This window comes from Ylistrum balloti, unplaced genomic scaffold, assembly GCF_031769215.1.
Source record: "Ylistrum balloti isolate Yb309-2 unplaced genomic scaffold, AGI_CSIRO_Ybal_v1 Utg371736, whole genome shotgun sequence".
Taxonomy (NCBI): Eukaryota; Metazoa; Mollusca; class Bivalvia; order Pectinida; family Pectinidae; genus Ylistrum; species Ylistrum balloti.
Window position 1 is genome coordinate 116,898 of NW_026782872.1, and position 11,245 is coordinate 128,142.

General features: G+C 36.7%; 2 protein-coding genes across 2 annotated transcripts; both read left to right on the plus strand.

The window, feature by feature from the left end:
- The first annotated feature begins 1,536 nt into the window (after positions 1–1,536).
- On the plus strand, positions 1,537–4,514 carry LOC132563458 (uncharacterized). The gene is made up of 4 exons (XM_060228216.1): positions 1,537–1,992; positions 2,243–2,279; positions 2,477–2,590; positions 4,099–4,514. The coding sequence occupies exons 1-4, from the start codon at positions 1,537–1,539 to the stop codon at positions 4,512–4,514; spliced, it is 1,023 nt and encodes a 340-aa protein (XP_060084199.1).
- Positions 4,515–10,012: 5,498 nt separating this feature from the next.
- LOC132563456 (uncharacterized) lies at positions 10,013–11,087 on the plus strand (the record flags this gene model as incomplete). The annotated part of the gene is made up of 3 exons (XM_060228215.1): positions 10,013–10,480; positions 10,734–10,770; positions 10,974–11,087. Coding segments are annotated over exons 1-3 (619 nt in total), but the record flags the coding sequence as incomplete, so codon positions are not given.
- Between the last annotated feature and the right edge of the window lie 158 nt (positions 11,088–11,245).

Genomic DNA, 11,245 nt, shown 5'->3' on the forward strand with positions numbered 1-11,245 from the left:
AAATTCTGATGAATCAACGGAAACCCCACAGCTTAATATAGAACGTGCGTCATATACCTATCTACATATGAATATTCTATCAACTCTGAAAGCATAAAAATAGATATTGATTGCAGAACCATTCGTGGGTTTAAACTGGTTACAAATCTACAGTTTTAGATTCTGATTTCATACAGATATGTAGGATTTGTGTACTACACTTATGTAGGGTACGTGTACTACACATATGAAACGTATATTTACTTCAATGTTCCTTACCTGTAGAGCACTGGGTATTCCCCATTAGTCACAACCTGTAAGTGTAGTTGCACTCTTGCATAAATAAACATAGTGATCATAGAATGTCGTTAATGCGAGCTGATTATTAATAAACTGACTGTGTACGAGATTTCTGCATGAAATAGCTGATAAATCTTATTTTTATTCAAATTCGAAATATGACATTATTTAAATAATGTAACTATGTTCTTTCTGTTTTCTTATTTATTTTCACAGAGGGAATGTTTGTGTTAAGGATTCGTTGATATAGTTGTATTGACAGACATTCAAACAGTACAAAATACATATGAATTGTTATATGTTAACACGTTCATTTTTCATTGCACTGGTGAAGATCGAAACTTACTTGAATGAATCCTAGCGATTATGACAATAACGTTCAATATATATATAGATTTATATATTAATTGTTAAGGTATTACATAAAGAGTGCACACATTCATTTATCTGATTTAATTGTTGTTTGATATCAATAGTACCAGGGAAAACATTACATTTACATCATTGTGTGAAATAGAGATAAGCATCTAAAGATGATATTGAGATTTATAATATACGTTTAAGTGAGATAGAGAAATCGGGATATATTCAAATGTACACCTTTTAATTATTGTATTTATATTAGATATTCGCATTGCTTTACATCTCACGGAAACAAAGGAAACTTATTTGTATAATTTTATCTGTACATAAAAGGAATGCGTATATCTTTTTTAAATGTTTCGTATCTTTTGGCATTTATCTTAATAAGATTCAATTTGGAATACTTATTCTATTCTGCTTTTGTTATACAGTATTATAAAGTGTAACATGTTAATATTGAATATGTGTTATATCGATCAGTTTAATCAGAAATCTCCTCGAATCTACAGCCATAACAATATAACCATTGTATGGATACTGTATAAGGCATGTCGGGTGGTCGGGTGGTGCAGTGGTAACGCACTCGCCTTTCACCTAGCTGTCCAGGGTTCGATTCCCGGAACGGATGTGAAAAGTTATGGGGTCACCTGCCCGACCATGAGGGTTTTATCCGGGTACTCCGGTTTCCTCCCACACTATAAATAATGGGTAATATTAGCATATAAATTATTGCACAACAAAGAAATAGTAACTTCTGTCTCCAATTTAATGTTTGTATTATTTTTATTCAAACTGTTTTTCCATGCAAATTTGCTTTCATTGGCTTGTTTCTATCATGTTTATATCTTCTTATCAATAGTTTTTGTTGTTTCAGACTGTCTGTTTGAGATAAAGATGTCTTCCAACCATTACGACATTCCTTGCGATTTGTCGAACGCCAAATACCAGAACAGCGAGCGGTCGGCGAGTATCTCCACAACTGATTCACGTACCAGCATTCTTCCCTGTAGTGCTGGTTGTGACTTTCGCCCTCTTACCGCAAAGAAATCTTCCGATCGGTATTCTTGCATCTTAATCATCGTTGCCATTATTCTTTCACTCTTCTGCGTCGTCCTTAGCGCATGCGTTTCAGTTTTGTTCTTCAATCTGGAACAAGTTCGAGCACAACTTCAGAAAGAAACAAACAATTTGTTTGACAGGAAGATCTGTCTGCTTTGCGACGAACTGACCTTGTCCCCATTTGACGAAGAAAATGAGGCTACAAGAGAACTGGACGTGAAGTCAGATTTTAACGGTGATAGGGTGTGCTGCGCGAACGATGCCAGGCAGTCTAAGATCATGTTTGACTTGGTAAGACTTATAGATATTAATCAAACCAAAGACCTTCTAAAGAAGCAGTCATACTGATGAAAGTTAAGTTTAGAGAAATCAGACCAATATGATTACGTTCTACACTATTCTGTTCTCATTCGAGAACCATGAACAATTTAATTGTCATGTATGTGTAACGACATTGTATATTATATTATTGTACAATTAACCTAAGTATACGTTTCACACGAAATAATCTCTCTGATTACCCATCGATATTTCGTTTTAGCTTTTCAAGAAAAAGAACAAGATTACATGCATTGAAGGTAAGGCAAATGTTATGCAGCATGTACATCACGATGTTGTACACAAAAATTGATAATGCTCCCCAATAAATGTTTTTTTCTAGTAACTAAATTTATTCCCTTGCGCTAAAACAATGAAATAAAGGTAATTTGTTAGCTGGTTTACACGTTCTTGGTCCTGTCATTTTTCTTTCAAACCTCACTGATCTAAATTACAGAGACCAACGCCGCCCAAACATCTTGTAATCGGACATTACCTAACACAGGCTTTTTGACCGGAAGATCATCCGCACATCTTCATATAGGCATACAAAACACAGGTCCAAACAACGGTAAGTCAAGTTGAACTATTAGTTCTGTAAGGGTCAGTACTTACACATGTTAACATAACTTACGTTAACATTTAAACAAAACTGATATCAGATGTACCTTTGTATAAGTATATATGAAAGTATACCCGACGAGTAGAAAAGACGTCATGAGAGCAGAAAGCCTGCATTCCCCAAAAACGGAAAAGTGTAACACAATGACTAAACACAGTGCTTACTTGGGTTGACCGAAACGTTTATTTCATCGTATAGAAGTTTTCCATAGTTAATATCCATTACAAAAGATAGTTCCTAATCAACATACAGCATCATGTAGTGGCACCAAAACTAAACACCTGTGTAAGGAAGACAAAAACTAAACACCTGCCCGTCCATATCAAAGAGTTCCATACAAATGTCCATGGGCCAACTTGGCCAGGACCCGCTCCATCGCGGAGCAGGTCCCCTACGGGACTCTGCCCGTCTCCACGTCCGACTCCCAACTCTCTCTAGCTACTCGATCCCAGACTCGACTACACTTCTGCTGGCTATTATCTTTGTATAAATAATACCCAAATACTTAATTTAAGCCTAGTCCCAATTGGACAACAATAACCCAGCCCCCGGAGCATCTAATTATGAAGGCACGTGCGACTAGGAGTACCCGTTATCAACTTCCTATCTTTGATCTACCTTATACATTGTTTCTCATCTTGTTTACTTACAAATGTGTTCGCCAGCGCGAGGCATACAAGAGAGCATCTATCTGTCCTGATCAATCATACTGGCGATATTCTGCCACGGTGCTTCACCACTTGGGTACACACCCCGCCCGTTATCAGGCGTACATCACTATCTATCACTCACGGGATTAACTGACTTTTGACCTGATGTACTTTAAACTAAGATGCTGCTCTTTACGATACACACCATTCCAAAATTACCATTAAACCCATTTTTTACTCATTTTGTTACAAAAGTCTGGGTAAATTCCAACTGTCAAGTTTGAACAGCATTCATCATCTGTTGACAAAATTTAAGATGCTTTGGTGTTGATTTCAAATTCAATCTAAAATTTGTTCTGCTCGAAAAGAGATTTATTCAATATCATTTGTGGGAAGTTTTTTTCTTATTAAAATAAAATGTTTAACATATTTACAGTTTAACGGCAATTGCAATCTGATCTTCCTTGTTCGAACGGTTTTTTGATGGTCATGCTCCATTTAGAAAATCCTTGTCAACACTCCACTGGCTTCATTTCTTGAGGAATTTGAATCCTAATTGAAACAATTAGCCATCTTCTTTCCTACGCTGAAGTTAAGGAAACTCAGCTGAAGAATTGCCTTGTTACATATACTATATATATTAAACCAAACCTAGACAATTATACTTTCATTTGACATATGCATTTCTGTAAATTGATTGTTCATACTTAACTTCAATTGATCAGAACAGTTTGACACATTTGCAAATATATATTGAGATATAACAGCTCTATAAAGCAGTATAATTTGAATTTTATCATCTTATAGGTATTGGGGACGAACCTGTTCGGAACTGGCGATCCGACGATCCTACATCTCACATGGAGGGAATCAGTTTGACAAAGGACCGACTTGTTATCAACACAACAGGACTGTATGTCGTGTACAGCCAGATTTATTTCTCTAAGTACATCAGTGCGAACGCCCCCAAATCCAGTAGTGTGTTGTACCACTATGTGTACCGATACAACGTCATCTACCCTAACTCTGGCAATCAGCTTCTCATGAAGAGTGTCAGAACATTGAACCTTGACCCCGTGGCGTCACACAGTGACCACACGAGTTACACGTCAGCGACACTTCGTCTGACGGTTGGTGACGAAATTTACGTCAAAGTGTCTAACCTATCTATGGTGTCGCGAGCAGGAAAGGCAAGTTTCCTAGGCGTAGTACAGATAGCGTAAGTAATCTGGTGACGTCACAAGCGTTTCACGCAGAAGATCTGTGTTTGAATCATGGTTGCAGCGATGCATGCAGGTTTAGCAGCTCGACCAAGTGTGTATTCTGAACTTCTCAGATATAGTAACCAACGTTACGAACTCTTTAACTGTGATATGAACAATGCATATGGGAGAATGACTGTGAGTGTGTGTATGTACAGTATGTGATAAAGGTAATGTTTTATACACCTTTAGCTATAAATGAGTGTGTCCATTAGAACTGAGCAAAATGCAAAGGAATCTTGAACAAAAAACAAGAAAATAAGAGTGTGATTTGCTATATGAATTTATAAAGTTATTAGTGTGTTACTCTCTCTCTCTAAACAAATTTGTGAAGAATCAGTGTATTCCCCACAATTTTCAACGAACATCGCAATGTTGATCTGAAAAACAATTTAGTTCCCCACAATGGTGCCTTTGTTAGAACCCCCCTTTCCCCCTCTCTCCCCCGCCCCCTTCCCCCTCCCCCTATCTCTCTCTTTGGTATAGAGAGTCGGTAAGACTGATAGCCGGGAATGAAAATTTGTAAAATCCCGACAATTCTCGATGTATTGAACGCCATTGGAAACAAATTAACCACTTAACCAAGAGGGCTGATTCATAAGTTGTGAGCCTCATATTTAATAGTTTGACTTAACGCATTATTTTACACCGTGATCCCCTTCACTATCTATTCACTTTTACCAGCGATGTTTAAGTGCCACAATTCCACTATTAAAGAAGTCCTTTTCTTGACCGTTCAAAATATTTTTTCTCTACATGTATAACGTCTTCATCTGACTGAAAGTGGGTACCGGAAATTGCCTTTTTTTTAAATAAAAGGAAGTTTGATGGAGCGAGATCAGGCGAGTAAGGCGGGTGCTCAATCAGTTCAAAGCCAAAATCAGTAATGAAAGCCATGACAATGACAGACTTGTTAACAGGGGAATTGTCCTAATAAAAAAACATACCTTTATTGAGTTTTCCGCGGCGCTTGAGTTTACTATTTTCTCTTCGCTGCTTATGAAGTGATGCATAATATATGTCAATGATTGTTTGACCCTTTTTCAGATAATCTATCATTAGAATACTACGAGCATCCTAGAAAACCACGACAATGAACTTTCAATCTGTTGGATGTGTTGTTGCCTTCTTTGTTTATACTGTTGTTTGGCCTCTGGGGTGACATAATTTACCTAAATTTCATTCATATCACAAACCTCTGCAGATTGATAGAAGGTTCAGATTAGCACGCGACAAAGTCCGCCTGGTGTGTTTCTGATCAACTGACAGAAGTCTTGATACCTAACGGGCTGACATCTTTCTCATTGCAAGATCGTCCGTAAGAATGGAATTTACTCTTCTTTCCAATGAAATCCCAGCTGTACTGGCTATATATTGGTCTGTAACTCGCCTGTCAGTCTTAACAATATCTTGGACATTATTGCCCATTTCTGGGGTTGCAACAGTGACCGGCCTTCCAGGACGGGTGTCATGCCCAAGGCTCTGTCACGCTTAGATCCCGCCACCCACCTTTTTACTGTAGCATAGAAAGGTTCATAATTTCGTTGTGTAGCTACTATATCAGTAATGTCTAGACCTTTCTTATGCAAATATTGAATCACTGTTCTTCAGCGATTTTGTCTATTTCGCAAAAGTCAAGTGGTGATTTTATTCAGTTTGAGTTATCTCCCTTCATGTAATATACATAATTAATGTAATTAACGATGATTGACTAATTTGTAAAGGAAACTGGTGTTTTCTATATATGTCATCATACTTTATAATGAATAAATATATACGTATTTTGGGTTATGAGATAGTTTTGGTGCTTTGTTAATCTGCAAATTAATGACACCCAGAATGTTACACCAAATTTTATGTAAAGGCTAATTGAAACCGGTACTGTGGGCTGGAAGTTCTGAAGACACACAGAGTGTGCAGCGTAACAATAAGGTAAGCATTGGCTGCATACTGTTACCAGAAGCTCCTGTATAAGGGGTTGCCTGAATAAGGCTACTCGGGTAACAGTGTACGTGTGGTTGGTGCCAGTAAGTTGACGAGTCAGGTACGCCAGAAGCTTCTGGATAAGGAGTCGCCTGCAAAGGCTGCTCTGGTACGCCTGACTGCTGATACAAAAACTGACACCTTATCTTAGTACTTTGTAACAGCAGGACACTGACAGGCGACGTCGGAGCTGTACGGTGGTCAGCTCGGCGACGTGCCTGTAGTAGTGACAGTGTCATGGTGCTGGCAGGCTGTTGAGTGTTGTGGTGTGTTATAGTCTTGTGGTGTGATCTACGTCCAGGCGACGGTGTAGGGAGGACAAGGGTACTGTCCATTCTATTGTAGTGTATATTGATATATTGTTTGTGTTATTTTGTTCAACTGTTCGGCCAGGTAGCCGAGGTATCCCGATCGCCTCTGGAACAGGTAGCTCCGTATAAATTGAGAGCCCGGCGTGCACGCACGCTACCATAAGGGTGCACGTTACAGTCACTTGCACTTTAGAGTGCTACCTCTTCGACATAAACTACCACGATGGAGGGATACGTGTTTACAGGGAATACAGGGGATGTTTAATGTATTGTTCAGTTTGAAATAGGCCACCGTAATTGATCAATATCATGTATGTCAATACATTTCTGGAATTGTCGCTTCGTAACACTGGTTTGCGTTTGATGGTTTGTTTGTAATATACATTAAAGTTCAAATTTTCGAACATAAGCAATAGATTCGGTCATCAAAGTGAGTTTGAGCTAAGAAGGATTTACAAATCGGTACCAGCCTACATTCTGTAACATGATTTCGGACTCGAAAGTTTGTAACCGGACATGATTGAAATCCATCTGAAAGAAAACCCTAATGCTAATTCTAAATCATGACTCCTATTAATTCTGTACAGTTTAAGGATATATGAAGGACTCGTTGAACCGAACGTAAGGCATGATTCACTATAAATTCCAAAGTACATGTGTAGTACATGTATCACATACATTTGCGTTTTAATGTACTTTATTATCAATGGTTGTGTACACTTTCCTCAATGGTCACCATTCTGTAACGGCAAAGTTCACGTCATGATTCGATCAACAATTTCAACCTTTTTTCCGATGCTAAGATTCTATTTGGTTTAAATAAAAAATATCTGACTGCAGTAAATGGGTAACCGGTACAAGTTTTTTTTTAAACATATATCACTCCCTTCTCAAAAAATAATTATACAAAACCTAACTATCTACACAAAATGACTTAAAACAAATTGAACTATGCATTGATTGAATGAATTTTAATGGGAGATTAGGTGGGTAGAGAAGGTATGTAAAAGGAGGGGGCAAATGAGAAAGTCCCCTTCAGTTTCAGATTTAAAGATAATACAAACCTATGTTCGCATAGGTCAACAACTCCACAGTATAACGATCTCCTGTCTCAAATATAACCTGTATTTTCTAGTACAATGAGGTCAATTCCACATATGTGTAGGATAAACCTGTCCTATATGTTCATTACCCGTGACTTGGGTATTCCAGAGTCATAACTCTGTTTGTTCCGGGTATGTCTATGTATATCAAAATGCCTTTAACCGGTATTGGCTTGGCCAGAAGAGAACTCCGATAAAGCAGAGGTGAGTACCATGGTAAGAGCGGACTGTATACGAAATATAAACTTCTCCGTGAAATACAGTATAAGTTCGAATTATACTTAAATCTGATTGGAACCGAGGCATCCGATAATTCGAAATTTGAAAGTCCATAGAATAAAAAGATATCTTTTCTTTTTCAATAATTAGTCACTTCACAAATAAGCATAGGGAATATTTGTAGTAATACATCATTCATAGTTTTATTGATAGGCATTGAGACACGTCCTCAATATTCAAGGTATTACACTCACTATCGTTTGTTCAGAGAGCGACAGTGACTCCTGAAGTATCGATTCAAACACTACTTATTTGGGTTTTTTTTTTAAATCAATATGTACATGTCGATTTAAGCCTTACCTGAACTGATCTGAGTTATTAGGACCATGTTTATTATATATAATCTTATTTCTGAATTCTAACAAAAAGAGTACATAAATAATTTATTTCATAAGTCCATTATTTAATGATATGTAGTACCTGGTTAATTAATAATTTATAAAAATAAAACAGAGATATCCTTGATTTATGTAGGGATATCTTTATTGATTTGACGATATACATTGTATATTTACACATGTAAGTAAAATATAGATATCGTTCAACGGAACAAGATACCTATAAATGAAATCAGGATATACGGAAATCTTTTTGATTTAAGGTCAAATGTATATCCTCTGCATGTTAAGTATATTATCAGCAAGGAAACAAATATTCAGTCTGATTCTGTATATATATTTCGTATCAACTTGCGATTATCTTACTAGATGATTTTTTGGAAAAAGTTGTTCCTTTTCTTTTTTTTTTCATATGTATATCTATATCATGCAATACTAATGCTATTCTCGTCAGATTTAGTGTACACTATAATAAAAGGACCTTTGTATGTATACGCCTCTGTGGCCTAAATATACACTTCCTTGATCAGTAGAAGACATTCTGGGTCATGTTGGCATATGGAATAGAGGACAAAAAGCGTTTTTATCATTAAGTACATGTGCTCTTTTTGTTGTCGTTTCTAAAAAAACAAAAAAAAAAACACAAAACAAAAAACCCAAAACACCAAAAAAAAAAAAAAAAAAAAAAAAAAAACAAAAACAAAAACAAAAACAGATAAACAAAATCCTTTCGACTTATTACCACAGGTTCTGCTTGTATTATTTTGTGTCAAATGACTATGTCAGCGTACCTCGTTATATCTGAAAGATATGTTAGCAACAAATTTAATGTCAATGATATTAAAGTCTGTGTTTTAGTATTGCACAGGTACAACATGAAGCTGAGCGCATAGAATCAATATATGTAATGTTATCGATATTGATATCAAATGAATGTGGAAATTTAATTTTCTGATGAAACAGATGGCAGTCTGTTTAAAACTGAAATCAATGTTTAATTATTCTGTGACGGTTGGTGAACGGTGAAATACAACTTTTAAGTGGAATGCGTGGCAGGTCCAACCTTTTACGTCGAACATCAACACAGAAATATAAATAACACGCATACTGAAGAATACAGACGAACAGATAAAGATACAGACAGACAGACACACAGACAGACGGACACACAGACAGACAAATATGCTGTATGTTTCAAAATCACAAGGTAGATCAATATCGTTTATCATGATAATGCATATCCTTTTCAATTTTGTGGTTGTTTTCCCTAATTTCTTCCTTGCTTATGCATTTTACTTTTCTTAGTAGTTTTTATCTATCAAAATATATTTGTTATAAAATACATTTCAATGTAAATTTGTTTTCATTATCTTCTTCCTATCATGTACTTCTCTCGTTTCCTAATAATAGTATTTGTTGTTTCAGACTGCCTGTTTGGTAGAAAGATGTCTTCCAATCCATCATACAGCCATTACGACATTCCTTGCGATTTGTCGAACGCCAAATACCAGAACAGTGAGCGGTCGGCGAGTATCTCCACAACTGGTTCATGTACCAGCATTCTTTCCGGTAGTGCTGGTTGTGACCTTCGCCCTCTTACCGCAAAGAAATCTTCCGATCGGTTTTCTTGCATCTTAATCATCGTTGCCATTATTCTTTCACTCTTCTGCGTCGTCCTTAGCGCATGCGTTGCAGTTTTGTTCTTCAATCTGGAACAAGTTCGAGCACAACTTCAGAAAGAAACAAACAATTTGTTTGACAGGAAGATCTGTCTGCTTTGCGACGAACTGACCTTGTCCCCATTTGACGAAGAAAATGAGGCTACAAGAGAACTGGACGTGAAGTCAGATTTTAACGGTGATAGGGTGTGCTGCGCGAACGATGCCAGGCAGTCTAAGATCATGTTTGACTTGGTAAGACTTATAGATATTAATCAAACCACAGACCTTCTAAAGAAGCAGTCATACTGATGAAAGTTAAGTTTAGAGAAATCAAACCAATATGATTACGTTCTACACTATTCTGTTCTCATTCGAGAACCACGAACAATTTAATTGTCATGTATGTGAAACGACATTGTATATTATATTATTGTACAATTAACCTAAGTATACGTTTCACACGAAATAAGAACATCTCTGATTACCCATCGATATTTCGTTTTAGCTTTTCAAGAAAAAGAACAAGATTACATGCATTGAAGGTAAGGCAAATTTTATGCAGCATGTACATCACGATGTTGTACACAAACACTGAAAATGCTGACAACTAAATGTAACGGTTTTTTTCTCGTAACTATATTTTCTCTCGTGCGCTAAAACAATGACATCAAGGTAATTTATAAGCTGGTTTACACGTTCATTGTCCTGTCATTTTTCTTTCAAACCTCACTGATCTATCTTACAGAGACCAACGCCGCCCAAACATCTTGTAATCGGACATTACCTAACACAGGCTTTTTGACCGGAAGATCATCCGCACATCTTCATATAGGCATACAAAACACAGGTCCAAACAACGGTAAGTCAAGTTGAACTATTAGTTCTGTAAGGGTCAGTACTTACACATGTTAACATAACTTACGTTAACATTTAAACAAAACTTATATCAGATGTACCTTTGTATAAGTATATATGAAAGTATATCAAACGAGTAGAAAAGACGTCATGAGAGCAGAA